Source organism: Lonchura striata, chromosome 1, assembly GCF_050655825.1.
Source record: "Lonchura striata isolate lonStrDom1 chromosome 1, ASM5065582v1, whole genome shotgun sequence".
NCBI classification, from domain to species: Eukaryota; Metazoa; Chordata; class Aves; order Passeriformes; family Estrildidae; genus Lonchura; species Lonchura striata.
This window is the reverse complement of record NC_140703.1, coordinates 89,099,035-89,116,069: the sequence shown is the minus strand read 5'-3', so window position 1 is coordinate 89,116,069 and position 17,035 is coordinate 89,099,035. Positions and strand designations below refer to the sequence as shown.

The 17,035-nt window shown below is 41.6% G+C and overlaps 1 protein-coding gene across 1 annotated transcript; it reads right to left on the bottom strand.

The window, feature by feature from the left end:
- Nucleotides 1–1,748: 1,748 nt before the first annotated feature.
- Nucleotides 1,749–13,634, bottom strand: CNOT11 (CCR4-NOT transcription complex subunit 11). The gene is made up of 7 exons (XM_021538502.4): nt 13,206–13,634; nt 11,833–11,997; nt 7,310–7,462; nt 6,555–6,757; nt 5,583–5,785; nt 4,276–4,372; nt 1,749–2,100 (listed from the first exon to the last, which is right to left on the bottom strand). The coding sequence occupies exons 1-7, from the start codon at nt 13,609–13,611 to the stop codon at nt 1,903–1,905; spliced, it is 1,425 nt and encodes a 474-aa protein (XP_021394177.1). The 5' UTR covers nt 13,612–13,634; the 3' UTR covers nt 1,749–1,902.
- Nucleotides 13,635–17,035: the final 3,401 nt, after the last annotated feature.

Sequence of the window (17,035 nt, the reverse complement as noted above, 5' to 3'; positions counted from 1 at the left end):
ATAAATTAGTTTGACAGTAGGGTAGCAGAGGACTAAAACTACCCTTTGGTAAGCTGACACTTCTCCCATCCATGGTGGCAGGAGTGCAGGGGTGAGCCTGTAACCTGTGGTCTCTGCTGTTCCCTCCTCACCCTTTTGCCCTGCTCCATTCTGAGCTCCTTCCAAGGACTGCTTCAGTGTGGATCCTCTCCATCAGGTGTAGACCCCTCCAGGGCTGTCACTGAGCTGGCACCAGTCTGGCTGAGGGGCTCTGCTGTGCCAGCTTGTCCTGGCTGGGTCTGGAACAGGGCAACCTTCTTCTCGCAAAGGCCACCCTGCACTTCCCCAGTACCACAGCGCTCTGAAATTAATATGTCTCAGACATATCTATGATAAAATCATAAAATTTCTTGATAAGTCCCTAGCCCTTGGATTTGTCACAGAATTATAAAAATTACATGTATCAGTGCAACTCAAGCAAATACGGTGAAGATGCAGAACAGCTAGACTTTGGCTATAATATCATAGTAGCACCATTATATTAGTCTATGACACTAGTCTAAAATATACATGTTTTTAAAGAAGGGTACTGCTACACAGAATATAGTCAAATTTGGCTTCAGTTTTAGTAGACAGAAAACATTAAGGTATGATTTTAAACCAGCTTGTGCCTTAAGTGTTGCCACTAAAAATGCCTGATAGCAAAGGTATTGTAGTTGGAAACAATGTGTAGAATTGCAACAGATCTTATTTAACAGGTGTTACTTTAGTTGACCTGATAGATTTTAACTGGAAAGCTGCACAAGTCTAAGCCCATTTCTCACAGGACTTTTAACTGAAAAATTATACTAAATGAGACAAGAGACTGAAAATCCTATCAATCCAAGCACTTTCACATCTTAAATTACTTGGAAAGAAAGAGCCAAAAGACCATCTTTACTTTGCATTATTGATCTTGTAGTTCCTAAAAATTTGAGAAGCACATGCAGATTTAAAACAACTTTCATTTAGCAAGCAGCATTAAAATAGAACTTGTTAACTTTCCAAGTTACTTTCCTTTCCAGTCTTGGGGCTTAAATATAACAGCAGCTACTCTACTATCTGTTTAAAATTACAGTTTAGCAGACTCCATCCCCAGTTTCCCCAATACCTGGCATCTAATATGAAAGCTACTCTGCCTCTGTGATCTAGAAGGAAGAGGTTGTTTAACTGTGGAAGAGACATAGCAAGTGCCTGTGCAAATTCAGAAGTGAGAAGAGACTGGAATTATTTTGATTTTTATGGAAGAAATGTGACCCTCTTTCCTACCTAAAAGATTTTTACAAGCATGTAAGGTATGGTATTTCAACTGCTGCTGGCATGATTCTGAAAATACTCAGTGGTCTTGATAGGAGAGAATATTGCTGTGAGCCTACAGCACCCAACTTCATTTCTGCCTTGTGAAGATACCAAGACAGACTTTCCCTTACTCACCAGAACATACTGTTAGGAGTTCTATCCAGCTCCTAGAAGGTCTTATACAGTAAACAAAAGGTAAAACAAGGAACTTACTCACCTTGATACAGGCTGACTTTAGGTCTATACAAACAATTTTGGACCCAAAGACAGTGAGTGCCAGATTAATGCTTAAAGTTGCTGTGAATGCTAAGTATCATTTATATTCTCTCTGGAACTAGAGCCTGAATTTCAGGATATGTATATGACATACAAATTTAAGCATAGTGAAAAACAGTGTAAGGCCTAACATATTTCACAAACTAAAACGTGTATCAGAAAAAGTCTTATTTATTGTTCAAATGCATAAAATGCTATTTATAATGTAATTAACATAATATATAATTAATTCAGGGATTTAAGTTTAAAATGTACAATTAATTGGTATAGAACACTAGCAAGAAGGATTTTTTGCCACTGACAGTCACTTTATTTTGATGTTTTTGTTTCTGATGGATTTTCCCCAGTGTCCAGTGTCTTCAGCAATCTGAAAAGGCCAGCTGCTTCTCGTATCCGACTGAACTCAATGCAGAATGCTTGCACTTCTATAAACAAGTCCTGTACATTAATGATTTTGTTTCTGATTAAAGACTGAAGAAAGACACAAACAAGACGGACCAGGCGATTCTGAAACAGAAGAAAAGAGAGATGGTTTAATAATCCAAATAAATGTTTGCAACCAAGTCAGGACTGTTGGCCCTCAGCAGTACAAGTGAGATGTTTCAGCAGTTATATTGTTCCCGAGCTTTTTACATGCTGCCCCTTCTCTTCCATTTCCCATACTACTAATGTCTTTAAAAAATTAACTGCTTTTTAGGTACTTTTAGATGCACAAATGAAGCACCACATCTACCTATCACTGAATTTATTATGGAATCTCTGAATAAAGGCAAAGAAGAGATAATAGCTGAAGATTATGTCAACATTTGAGTCTTGCTTAGTCTTATTTTCTACACAAACCCCATAAAGAAAATTAAACAAATTTCACATCTTAAAATTTCTTACAACCACATCATCAAGGAACTCCAGATAGGAAGTGACATCAACCAAACTGATTCCAAACTTCCTTCATGGAATGTGCTCTGTTGCTGCATCAGCAGGTAACCCTTTTGCTCTATATTAGAAGGAAAAACAATTCCAGGGACACCTAATCCAAGAACTCATGTCTCATTTCCTGCCTGATCCGGAGAAAAGACAGGATCTTAAAAGTGTTCCCCTTTCTTAAGAGCTACTTAGGCAATACCTTGAAGAGCACAAAGGGAATTGGAAGTGAAAGCTTAGGAACTAGCACTGAAAGCTGTCATACATAGGTCCAGTCACCAACCATCTGTTTAACACAGAGCACATTTTTCCCCAAGGACAAAACCAAGTTTTTATCATTAAAGTGCTCTCATACTTCACATTATGAGAAAGAGTTGAACCCAAACCTACCTCTAAAAGTAATTATATATGTGAACAATGTTTATCAGACAGAACTGAAGGATTTGACAGATTAAGTGTCCAAAGCATTTCAGATTATTTGACACTGAAAATCAGATATCAGCTATTTTTCCAGGAACTGATCTTACTACTGCAAAATTTGCTACTTATAATGAGAGAATTCAGAGACTGAACAACTTATTTCCTTCATTGTGATCAAAAGGCATCACATGCTTTCTCTGGAACACAACTCAGACAAATAATTTTAATAATCCAGGAACATGAAACTCGGCAAAAGAACAAATACAAGATTACTGGCTGACTCCCAGCCTCTGAGGTTCATTTCCAACAATAATTTTGTACCATGCTTTTTAAACAAAACGTCTTGTGTCTCAGCTGCTGTGAAGCCCCATACACATTAAAAAATGTTAGATCTGAAGGTTTGCATGCTGCTTAGTAATCAGTGTATGTTCCTTGACCCTCAGATCTCTTTTTTGTTCCCTGTGTGCCTCAAGCACAGCTGCTATGTGCTCTCAGCAGCCCCTCTGAGTGTCCCATTCTGGGCATATTCTCAGCTGCAGCCCAGGTCTGCTGGTATTTTCCTACTCCACTACCAAATGTAATAGGCAGAGCTACTCAGCAGGTCACAGATAAGTCACCTATGTGTGTCTGGCAGAACCAGAAAGCAGAGAAGCATCAGCAACCACCAAAAGAAAACTCACAGTCAGTCATCATCAGAATGGGACTGAGAACAAGATGGGGGGACTGCTCCTATCTAAAAACCACATTGCAGCCATATCCTGTGCACTGCACACAACTTTCATTTCTGTGGCTGAAGGATACTATTGAGCTGGAGAACACACTAGAGGACACCAAAAAAGCTTAATGGGAAACGAACAGTTGTCTTGCTGCAAGAGACTCAGGACACTACAGTCCTTCAGTATGAAGAGGAAAAAGCTAAGGCAGAACTTGGGATTCAAAAAACCTTAGAGAAACTGAATACAGAACTGTTTTTCACCAATGACATACCCAAGAAAAGTTCTACTGGGCACCTGGTGAAACCAACAGATCAGTTTAGGAGAGAAGGAAGTACCTCAACACAGCATGCAGACAACCCTGAATGCCAGAAGTGTGTAAACCTCCTCAGGTTTTCTCTGACCCTCCCTAGTCAGGGATCCTTGCAGTGGCTACAACTTCCTCAGTACCAGCATGCAAATATGACAGGCTTGGGAAGCAGAGTGTTAGGAAGAAAAAGTGCCTTTAAAATAAAAAAGCAGTAAAACAGAGTAACTTAATGCTATCAGTCTTATTAAAATCATAGCACATATTTCACAGAGCAATATATGGGATACTTTTTCCTAACCAATTTATTGAAGCACTCACCTGCATATATTTGTCTTTAATCTGTTCACAGGTGGAGATACAATTGGAGATATAAAGATGAATAAATTCAGGTGGGAGATCAACTGCAGTAGTAAGCCTGTTCAAGTAAAAGATATTCAGTGGTTTATGAAGCCATAGAACTAGTGTTTTGTAGAAAAATCATATCAATTCATATCAATTAGACCTGTTATATGAATTTATTCCCAGCTCTGTCATACAGAACTGATTTTTGACAGCTTCCAGATGTATTTCTAGTCATTTAAATTTCTAAATTAAGAGTAAAACTTTTTAAAACTCTGACAGTACAGAAGCTAAGTTAGATTGGTTTCTACTACATCTGACATTTGAGTTGGCACTGCTTCTTAACCGAAAGAGCAATGCAGCTCTCTTAAAATAACAACATGCACTAAATGGAGAACTACCACAAGGTTACAACAGAATCTGACCAAAGTAACTCAAATCAGTCCTATCTCAAATAGTGAAAGGAGGACAATAGGGAAAAAGGTGAAGGTTTTAGTTTCAAGTGCAGTTTCAATTTTTTATCTTATTTCCCTTAATGGTCAGTGCTCTCCCTGTTTGCACTGACAGTCACTTTGCAGTTTGATGAAAGTTCCTGTGGTAGCTATGCTGTGGAAGAACCAGCATGCTTGACTGGAGATGTAGCTCTCCTGGACACAGGTAAAAGCTCTTCTCTCACCACTCTTTCTGCATGTTGTTATCATTAGCCCCACTTCAGGACAGTAACTGCTGTCAGTCTGCACCAGCAGCAAGGTATTTATTTTGAACTGTTTCTTTAATCAGAAGATATTTAAGATGTAATTCAACTCTGCTTCAAAGAGACTGCTGATTGAGGCTTATTTGGTAGTTCACATTCAGTAATTGCCAAGAAAAAACTAAGTGGGAGAGATGTATTTGTGTAAATTTGTGGGAATTAGCTGTCTGAAAAGTATTCCTATTTAAGGGGCTAGCATTCTGCTAAGAAAATGGGTTGTACCTATCTGCAGAAATTATTCTCAATGAAAACAGAACATGAATGTACAGCAGGGCAGCTGTTTAACAACAGCACCTTGTGTTCACTTAAGCTGCATCAAGAATACAAGTTGCAATTAAGCAGATTAGCCATGTGGCATTAACTGTTTGTGGAGGATTCTCACAATAACTGCACTTTGTCCCACTGTAATCTTCTATCTCCCACACAGACATGCCTCAAGAAGGATCAGAATGAACATTTCCAGATATCCTAATAAAACAAAACTGCTCATTTTACATACTCCGTGAAACCTTATTTGATTTGAGATCATACTCACCGATTTACAACTTCCATTGAATGTAAGGACATGTCCATGTTGACCAAGACAGAAAAATACTCTGTTATTTGGCTAGACTGCATTAGTTTCAGCAACATTTCTATAGCTACTAAAGGATTGTTTTCAACCAGGTCTGGCAATTTGGCAGGAGTGAGACCGATATGGTAAACAAGCTTGGGGTCCTTTTCCAGTTCTCCAAGGAGCTGTGAAGAAGAAAAAATCCTCAGATGATTTTTCCTCAACTATTCACGTTACTGCTTGAAAAAACTGTTATAATAAATCTAAGATCCAGGATAATTACATCCCTTTAGATTTAGGCTTCTCTATTCAAAAGCACTGGAGGGCTTCTTTAAAATTTTTATGTACAGGCAACTGTGTCCATAAAGCCTTTATTAATGCATTTAGGAGTCATTCATCAGTGGGTGGCAAAGAAGGGAGTTAAAAAAAAATTCCATTATGAATTTTTTTTTATGGAAAAAAATAAAGAAAAAAAATTTCAGCCTCCTTTAGTTTCTTGTCCAGTAGAAGGAAATCTCAATTTCAAGTTCACTTGGCAGAAAAAGTAGTGCAAATAAAGTTTATTTTATAGTGCCATATAATGATTATGAAAAAAGCCCACTGAAATCAGGGGTAATACTATCAAACTGAGGGGGGAAAAAAATGTTGATATTTCTGAAGTAATTATTTATTAAAAACTTTCACAGAAGCATAAGGCATTCAGTTATACAATAATTTTTCCATGCAGAAAATGTCGGTGCCACTACTGATCAACTGTAACTACATCAAGTCAATTGTATGAACATTATCTTCCTTATTCAGATAAATCCAAGTCAAAATTTTTGGATTTTTACAATTTAAGTTTCCTGAACCCAAACACAGACCAATTAAATAAAGTGCTCAAACTTTTCTAACACACAACAGTTAATAGCTTCTTAGAGAATAATTTTAGACAGGAAAGTGCATCATCCTTACCTGTGTTTGCTGTGGGGAAGTCAAAGGACTTTTAAAAGCCTTTGCCATTATTCTTTTTATCTCAACTCCAGTGCTGTTCTTAACACACATTGACTTATCCCACTGAATTGTGTGATCTGGTTCGATTGGATTTAGCCATGCCAATTCATCCTCACATATATGGAGTGGAGGTGGTGGTCGAATAAATTCTGGTCGAAAGTGACCTAAAAAAACAACAATAGGAAATGTTTTCTTAAGCTTTGGGTATTCAGTTCTGTATCAGTAAAAAACAGAAGATGCCCCAAAAGCCACTGTTTCTTTAAGCTATTATAAAACTGAGAACAGCATTACAATCCTATTTGCCTCCCAGAAAAACATCTACTTCTGATTTTTAGTGATACTGTTGCATCCACCTGTTTGTCCTCTTGACTCAGATCACTGTGTTACTGATCCTGTGGGGTTTTTTCCCTTCCACAGAAACTGCTTCCCTGGGAGGTGTTACCAGCCAATGCAGATCTCAGTGCAGGGACTAGTATCTGTTGTTCAACAGATGACACGTGGAATGGCTTGAAGATAGACTCCAGATTTCTAGAAGTCTGTAAATGTGAACACTCGAATAGGATCTAGAAACAGCCTGATGCAGTTTCACACTTCCATTCACCTTAATTTCCATTTCATGCCTTGAAAATATTTCTGAATTGCATTACATTTTATCTGAAGTATAATAACACATTATGTAGGGAGTTACAGAAACAAAGATGTGAAAATGCACATACTTTCTATAGGAGGCTTTAGTCCACTCACTAATGCTTCTGTGATCTGGGAAGCAACAGAGCTGTCAAAACCGGAGTTGGAAGAATCTGGGTCAGGATCGCTGAGAATGCTGGGGAAGCTGGCCTTGCTCTGTGTTGGCAACTCGGACTGACGTTCTGAAAGAAGAATATTAAACCATAAAATTGGAACAGAGATGCCTGGAATACTAAAAGTAGTCAGAAACAAGCAGCTTTAGAAAAGAACTGGCTTAAAAAAAATCCCAATAGATAGTATCAACATGAAATTTAGTACAGTTGGGCAGTCAGCAGTCTGAGTGCCAGCTGACAGGCAAGGACAGAGGGTATGCAGCAAGGATAAAGAAGAAATCAATGCTAATCTGAAACATAGTCTTGGCCTTAGAAAAGGCACATAACTGATGTAATCTACATCTAAAAGCAGCACATTAGTAGGTTCCCATGCTGCTACTCAGAGAGTTCATATGCTGTATCTAGTTTTGTAATCATTTCTCAGAGAAGGAAAGTGAAAGATCTAAACTGATCAATTTACAGACGATAATGGTCATACTACACCTGAAGTCAGCTATTCAAATTTACCCTACACATTTCTGTGGCATTGTCTGAGCTCCTTCTACATTCACTGTCAAGCCAGAATCAGTGCTTTAGTGGTAAACAATGGAGTTTTAATGGTTACCTGATTCTGCAGACATCATCATTAAAGCAAACCTGAAAGGAACTAAAATGATCCCTTTAGAGGCCAAATTACAGAACATAAACAAGTTACAGAAAAATAACATTAAGGTTAGTGTATATACAGCTAAAGACTTTGAACAAATTGGCCAAAAATAAAAAGTGGGACACATTGCTTTCATCATCAGATTTTTATGTGCCCTTCTGTCAATAATCTATTGCTCTTCATTATCTGGAGACTTCATGGCTGATCTTCTGTGTTCTCTGTACTATTTTCAGAGATCCTGTTTTCCATTGCTTTGGCAAAGAAAACTCCAAAGGACAAAAAGCAGAAAAATCCCCTCTACAGAATACCACTTAACATTCCTCTCCCCACCCTGTTAACAGAGAACACTAAGCAGCAGATTATGCCTTAAGCAATCTGAAGTTCAAAATTGCTGGTACCACACAAGAAATCCCTTAAAAAAGTTCCAGATGAAACTAAACACCACTCCATTTTCTGGCTAATTGAGTGAGTGCTGTTGTATTTAGTGTACCCTAAGACTTCTAAGCAAAGCATGTTTGCTCCTTTTTGTGCAGTCATGTTGACCCTTCCCAGCTGCCCACACACACAATTTCATATGATTCCAAAAAATCTGCAAGAGATGCCCAACACTGTGAGTGGTAAGAGCATCATGAGAACAAAGCTGTTAATTTTTTGGCTTTCTGTCCTACTTTATCCAACTATTTCAGATAATGCAAACGTGCATATATGCTCACTGAAGCAGCAGAGTAGGGTATATTTTTCTATTAAAGGCAACAACTACAATACTTTTCAGCTACTTTAAAAAAATACCTATTTTAAAGGCGAAGTCCAAATAAGCTGGTTTATAAAACATATTTTCTACTTTAGCAACTATTTCAAACTTCATCTCATGAGTATTTTCATTTAGCCCCTGAACAGATGGGTTGATTTAACAAAAGAGTAGGGGAGAGGAATTGGGTGTCCTTTTTCCATATTTTCATTTATAGTCTAGAACTTAAATCCATCAGTCTGTAAGTCATGAGTTTGTTTGTAACCTAATAATCTGAAATTACTAGTGATGTTAGATAAGATGATTAGTGATATTTCACTTCACTGATTTGAGAAACCTGCTTGAGCCCTCAGTTATATGCATTGAAGCTCAGAAGCTCAACCTCGCTGCTTCAAGAAGAAGGGCTGAATTAACAGCTTCAGGTACGCAGAAGTAAGAATTACAACACAGTGATTTAACAGAAACTAACAGCAGCTTCGACTAAGACATTTAAATTTTACAAAACTAAACTGAAAACAAATCCTTAGGTTCCTTTATGGAGATTATTATTTTATTTTTACAGGTAAAAAGAAACTTTATTTGATTCTTAAGGAAAGCTCAACAATGTATCAAAAGCTTTACTTTCATCAGGTCAATTACTCCCCCATCAAATAAGGGTTAGCAGACAAACACTGAGGAACACTTTGCCAGGAGACCCATCCCTGCAGCTAGGAGAAAATTACTTTTTTGGATAGGGTAGCACACCAGGTGAACAAAAACATATTGTAGGGCAGAACCAAAGTTTGAATTAGCTCTCTGCAGACCACAGGGAAGAGAGAACAAAACAAGTGTTAATACTCATGCCCAAGATGCTTGATCCCAGCATTCTATTTTTCTTTTGAGGGGTTGTGGTGTAAAACCTTAAAACCAAAAAAGAAAATCAAAAATAGAAAATCCACCTTAGAGTTGCAAATAAACTGTCACAGTGAGCTCAGATTCAGAGGATAAGTGTTTTCATTTTCTTTACAAAAAAAGGATTGGGAAAGATAAACTGATAAAAAATTTGAATGTTTTCTAAATTATTTCATTTGATTTTGCTAAAGTAAGTCAAACTCATCCTACTCTGAACAGCCCAGAACTCATCTCAAGGACCATACTTCTAAAAAGCTACCAAGTGTTATATTATAGCTGTGACATTCTGTACATCCTGGGGAAAGGGTGTAAACAAAACACCTCAAACATTGCATCTTAGTGTCATCATCCTGCACCAGCTTCATTCTGCCTATTGAAGCATTAGGAGAAATATACTGAAGACTAGTGAAAAAATCATAGACTTTCCAAAACACAACAAACAGAAGAAGCATCATAATTTTAAAACAAGTAAAATATTTATCTTCTAAGAAAGTGATTAGAAAGCAGATAGTTATTCTGGGGCCCTACAGCAATAAGTCTGAGAAAGACAGCACAGAGCTTTTTCAGATGCAGCTGGTTTTGTTACATAACTTCTACAACTGCTTGTAAGCAACTGTGCACATTTACTGGCTTATGTAAACAATTATATAAATTTTATACAAGCACCATTAATGACTTTCTATTCTACTTTCAGCCATCATTATCTTCTATTTTAAAGTACAGTATGTGGCCTAGAGCATACATTCACCAAACCACAGTTTTGAGGTTGCCCAGAGAAGCTGTGGATTCCCATCCATGGAAATGTCCAAGTCCAGACTGGATGGGGCTTCAAGCAACCTGGACTACTGAAGGTGTTCATGCCCACAGTGGGTGAAGGAGGAAGTAGATGATTTTTATGGTCTTTTCCAACCCAACCCATTCTGTGATTCAATTATTTCATCTTTAATGAGAACAAACTATTTGGAAGGCAAACACAGTATCAAGGGGAAAACAAATAAAAGCACCTTGAGGTTTCTAAAGGCATCACATATGCCTTGGACTAAAAAAATGACAAATTACCCAAGCAAAATTTTAATTTGCTAATTCGTAGTCTACAAAATACAGACAGGATGAACACAAGAAGGACCAGAAAAGTTTGTTCACAATGGCGTGTTAAGGTGTTCGATTTGCATTTTCAAATTATCCCAGTCTGTAAATAGCAGCTAAGGAGGACCTCACAAGACATAAAGGACAGTATACCACAGCTTTACCAGTCAATGTCAGAGGCCACAGAAAAAAAAAAAATAAAATTACAATACCAAGATAAAACTGCAGGACACAGAAAATATAAATGGATATAAATGGTGCCCAACCTCAGAGCAATAAATCACATTGTACAGACACAGATCTGGAATGGTTAGTTTTCAAGCAAGCAGGTCTACTCCAACATACCAAGGGAAAAAGGATTTTTTTTTTCTGTTTAAACTGGTTCCTTGTTTCCAACAATGTATAATATTTCATCTTCACTCCAAATGTGACATGAACAGTCATGTCCCTCCTGTTCTCCTGTCAAAGGATAAGCATCACATTGCTTTTCTTTTCAATCTAGTAAAACTGGATTCCAACTCTTGAGCTAACACTGCAAGGCCTAACTTTGCAGTAAACCGAAGATATAATTGTAATAGTCAATTTTCCAGGTACAGCTGAAGTACTGGTATGTAATAGCATGACAGTTATGCTTGTTCTGTCATAATAGAAATACTGCAGAGGGTGAAAAGGGATGAAAATACAAAAAAACCCCACACAAACAACTAAAACAAAGCAAAAAAAAAAACCACTAAAAACGTCCCACCCTGAAAAACTCATCCCCCCCCCAAAAAAAAAAAACACTCCTCATAGCTTTAGATTGAAATCTTCCTATACTTGCAAAATATTCTTGTATTTAAGGCAATTACATATATGCTTTAAAATTTACTTGTTAAGGAGGATAAAACAGTTAGGATGTAATGTCTGCCTGAAGTTTCTCTAAGTGCTTGAACACAGGCTTGAAGACCCTGAAGCATAGTTCAAACTTGTCCATATTCAGGACAAAAAGGTGTTTCTCAGGTGGCCCACAGTCACATTCCAATGAGACCTTCCATCCCCAAGAGCACCACAGCCACAAACCTTCCTTACCTGCTAATGCCAGCTGCAGCCCACTGATGTCCACCGACTGGGCCATGTTCCCCACATCCATTGCAGCAATCTGCCGAGGAGTCTTCTTGAACAGCTCTCTAGGAGGGGCCAACATCAGTTGTGAAAGAAAGAATTTCTCTGGAGGAGTTATGGGAGGTAAGAAGCCTGTGGAGACACAGTGAAAATCCATGGCTTTTAATGCAGGAGCATTAACAGTTTCTGTGCTCTTCCTGTATAACAAGCAAAACTAAGACAAACTGATCTGTTATTTATGACAAGGTAGGTGCAGCTGGAGAGTGTGTGACACACACAGAACTGTTTTAATGCAAAATACAGCACTACGTGATCAGTATTCTGCATGATGACAGCCACACCTGATGCTCACTCGGGTTCATTCACACAATTTCCAATCCAGACAAAAAGTGAGCTATTAAGTATGACCTGACATTGAAATTCACAGAATCAGAGAATGGCCTGGGTCGGAAAAGACATTAAGGACTATCTAGTTCCCATCCTCTGCCATGAGCAGGGACAGCCATCCCTAGGCCAGGTTGCTCCAAGCTCCATCTAACCTGGCCTTGAACATTACAGGGATGGGGCTTCCACAGCTTCTCTGGGTAGCCTGTTCCAGTGCTCCAGCCCTCTAACCAACTTGGTGGTTCTCTCTGTAGTCTCTCCAACAGGTTATTTTTTTTAGAAACTGCTTTACTCAACACTGGTAGTGTCATATTTACTGAAGAGGAAAAAAGTGTTTCACTCTCATGTATTTCTCTCTAACAGTTTTGTTTCACAGCTTTAAGGCCGTCAGAAGCCTCCTATCACCTCCAGCTTTTTGTGACTGCTTTCTCCCCAAAAAATTCCACGTTATCACAGAATCAATTAGGTTGGAAAAGACCCCCGAGATCATCGAGCCTGACCTATGACTGAACACTGCCATGTCAATTACACCAGGGCACTGAGTGCCACGTCCAGTTTTTCCTTAAACACCTCTAAGGATGGTGACTGCACCACCTCCCTGGACAGACCATTCCAATGTCTAATCACCCTTTCTGTGAAGGACTCCTTAATCCAACGCAAACCTCCCGTGGCTCAGCTTTACACTATGTCCTCTTGTCCTGTCGCTGGTTGCTTGGGAGAAGAGGCCGACCGCCACCTGGCTACAGCCTCCCTCCTTTCAGGCGGTTGTGGAGAGCGGAAAGTGGCCGAGCCTCCTCCTCTCCAAGCTAAACAGCCCCAGCCCCCTCAGGCAGCTGTAGAGAGCTACGAGGTCCAAGCAAGGGCCTGGCCGGCACCAAGCCCCCGCCGGCAGGACTCGCTCTCCCCAGGAGGGTTACAGCGCCGGGCCGCCCCGCTCCCCGCCGGCCGGGACACACCTGAGAGCGGGGTGCGCTCCGCCTCGTCGCCGCCGCGCTCGGGCGCGGGGTTGAGGAGGTGGGCGAAGACGGCGGCGAAGGGGTTGGCGGCGAGGGGCTCGGTGCGGTACATCTCCCAGAGCAGGTAGAGCGCGGTGAGGCGCTGCGCGGGGCTGGGCAGCAGGTCGGGCTGCTGCAGCAGCAGGACGAGCACGGAGCCCAGCCGGAAGTGCTCGGCCTTCCCGAAGTAGTGGTGGAAGGCGCTGGAGAGCCCCTCGAAGGTGCTGCCGCCCGCCTCCTCCGACACGATGCTCAGCAGGCTCGACAGCTCCTTCGGCGACAGGCTCATCCTGCCGCCCGCCGCCGCCTCGCCCGCCTCCGCCGCCGCCTGCGTGCCGGGCGCCGGGCTGCCCCCGCCCCCGGGCATCCGACCGCGACCGCCGCCGCTCCGGGCCCGGCGCTCCCCGCCGGCCGCGCTTTACGGCGCTGCCGCGAAAGGCGCCGGCGGCGTGCCGGGCTGCGGGGCGGCGCGCGCGGCCGGGAGGGCCGGGATTGGTCCGGGCCGCCCGGCGGGGGCGGCCATTGGCCCGGGCGGCGGCTGCGCGCGCTCCCGGCAGGGGCCGGCAGGGGGCGCCCGGCGGCGCGCGACGCTGCCTGCGCTGTCCCCGTGCGTCGCGGCGGGGCCGCGCCATGGCGGCGGGGCCGCGGCGGCGGGGCCGCGCCGGGAGCCCGTGCTGGGAGCCCGTGCTGGGAGCCCGTGCTGGGAGCCTGCTCTCGGAGCCTACGCCGGGAGCCCGTGCTGGGAGCCCTGCGCCTGGAGCCCGCGCCTCCCGGGCCGGGGCCGCTCCCGGCCGCGGAGGAGCCCCCGCGCCCTGCCCGGCTGCGGGGCCGGGGGTGCTCTCGTGGCCGAGGAACACCTCATGGCCGCAGCACTTACACCGCGGATTGGGCCATTGAAGGGTCCGGAGCACAAGTTGCATGAGGAGCAGCTGAGGCTGCTGGGGTTGTTGAACCGGGAGAAAAGGAGGCTTAGCGGGGATCTTAACACTCTCTACAACATCCTCAAAGGAGGTTGTATCCCGGTGGGGGCCAGGCTCTTCTCTCAGGTAACCGGCGACAGGATGAGAGAACAGAGCATCAAGAGACACCAGGGGAGGTTTAGGTTGGACATTAGGGATTTCTTCACAATAAGGGTGATTATACATTGGAATGGGCTGCCCAGGGAGGTGGCAGAGTCACTATCCTTGGAAGTATTTAAAGAAAGACTGGATATGGCCCTTAGTGCCCCAGTGTAGTTGATAAGGTGGTGTGCAGTCACAGGTTGATTCAATGATCTCAGAAATCCTTTCCGTCTAACTGATTCTGCAGGGCTTATGTTCATCCATATCTTCCATGGTCCAGTGCAGTTGAGACTATCCACTTTGCTGGTGGGGCTCTCAGCAGAGCTGGAGGGTGGTGGGCTGCAGTAATGTGTGCCTGGGAGTCAGGGATTGAAGCACATCCCTCTGAAGTGTGATGATGTTTCATTGGCTTATCCTGTGGAAGTACATCTCGTGGGACAGTAAGTCACTGGCTTAACCAGAAGTGCTGAGGTCATGGCCTGGAGGAAGGGCTTTCTGTGGAATGTGCTGAGAGGAGAAGACCTTAGGAAGTCCTGAGAACAGGCATTGATTCTTCTAGTAGTAGTATTCCTCCCAACTCACCCAGCCCTAAGGATCTTGGTTTTCCAGACAGCAATACATGTGTAAAAGATGGGATTCAGTTTCTAAAGTAATATAAACTGAAGGCTTGTGTAGATCAAGTAATGGAGGTGTTCTCTATTTCACATTTCTGGTGTGAAAGAAACCCAGATCCCAGAGGTGTAAAGGATTAATGTACATATAGAGTTGGTTAAAAAGGATGGGTCTGTGAGGAAAACAAGGTCTACAGCCAGGCAAGGCAAGATATGAAAGCCTTGCTGACAGAGCAGTTACCAGCGGACTGGATCACAGCGAGAAGTCTGCTTGCAACATATGCTGCTAGAAGAGTAAAGCAGATGGAAGAGGATGCCAGTGAACTCCCTGACCTGGCCAAGGGTATTGAAGGAAACAAAGCATTATTTGGAAGTTTAGGCCAATTTAGAGTTTACTAACAACTGCAACAATTACTTTAATTGTAAGATTTAGGAAGAAGATGAAAGCATTGCAGATAGCTGAGGAAGTAAACTATGTATGTGTGTGGTAGAGCTAGATGGAAAACTTGGGAAAGCAGAGGCCTCAGACCAACCAGCAGGTTTTCTGTTTCTAGTGTGCTGACAAAAGTTGCATTTGTTCATTTTCGGCCTGAAGTTTATGGATAGAAATGATCACATCTAAAATTGTGCCTTATATTGAGGGATGGCTTGCTGGGTGGATTAGCACCCAAACAAACCTTGATGCTTTTGTCCGGGTGATCTTTTTTGTACAGCCTGCTCCTAATAACAAACTCTGCTGAAGACAGCAGAGCTAAAAGAATAAATATGTTTAGAAAGAGAAAGCTGCTTCTTCTTTTCCTGTAGATTTCAGAATCATACTTCGCTCTTTGATGTTGTGCTTACTGGAATAATGGATGCAGAACTGCAGAAATGGACTTTAGAGAAATAAAAACTTTCCTTGATGACTGAGATAGCAAAAAAATTGTATTACTCAAATGTGCTCACTAATGCAGCCATATGGAAGCATTCAATACAAATTAAAAGGTTTTGTCAGAACAGGAAAGCTAACAATTTAGAAGATGGAATTCTTATTAGGAAGTGGGATAGGCACGAGTATCAGTTGACAAAGGGAATTTTGAAGTCACAAAGATTTTAAAACAGATTACCATTTCAGGGTAGGAAAAACCTTAATCCAAAAAAAAAAAAAGGCAACAAAAAAACCCCAAAAACCAAAAAAAAAAACCATGAGTGTAAAATGGTCTTGGGACAGGAAGTGTAGTAAGTAAAATAGTGTTTCTGTGACTGCACAGGGCACTGTATTTTGTGTACACATGGGTGTATTGGACATCCTTGGGCTCAAAACTTGTGTAACGAAGAAGCGAGAGTGTGTTGTACTAGTGCAGACTCAGATAAAAGAAATTCTTGGCCAGATCTGAAATGGATTGCATTACACTCAGGGAGCAAGGTTGGGACCCCAGTTCCCTTGGTGGGCCAGGGGGATGAGTTCTGCAGGAGATGTCTCAGTGCAACACAGTCTCATGGCATAAAGGGAAGACTTCAGTTTTCTCCCTTTGCAGAACAATGCCTCTGGGTGCAGGCTGAGCATACTCCATTTCTTTTAGATGGCCTGTGGAATAGCTATTAAATGGTCAATATAAGCATAAAATACACCTGTCATTTTTTATGTTTGACTTTAAGGAAGAACCTCAGTAAAAAACATGCTTTGAGGTGCTAGAGAGGAATAAAGAGATTGGGGCTGTACTTAAGTTTCTGATTCTCATGCCCCTTGTGTAACCCTGTTCTGTTGGCTCAAACATGCTAATACATATTAGCCCAGACACAGAGATCCCTGACTAGAAGTGATAAAGGCAATCTAGTTTGGCAGGTTACTCTTTGCAAATACAAATAAAGCTTTACAAAATAATTGGGCTGTTAGAATGCAATTGATGTAGTATTTAAAAGAACATCAGCTTTTGATGAATTGTAATTGTTGCTGGAAAATTAGATTCACAACCAAAGGAGAACAATCAGATTTGATTTCCGGAGCTAAGGGCAAGGCTATGCAATTTAACTGTAGGAGTCCTCTTTCCTTCTTTCCTTCTTAAAATTTATGATATTATTTACTATTGTATTTTTTATTGTTTACTATTGTATTTTAGATGACACATAAGAAACACAG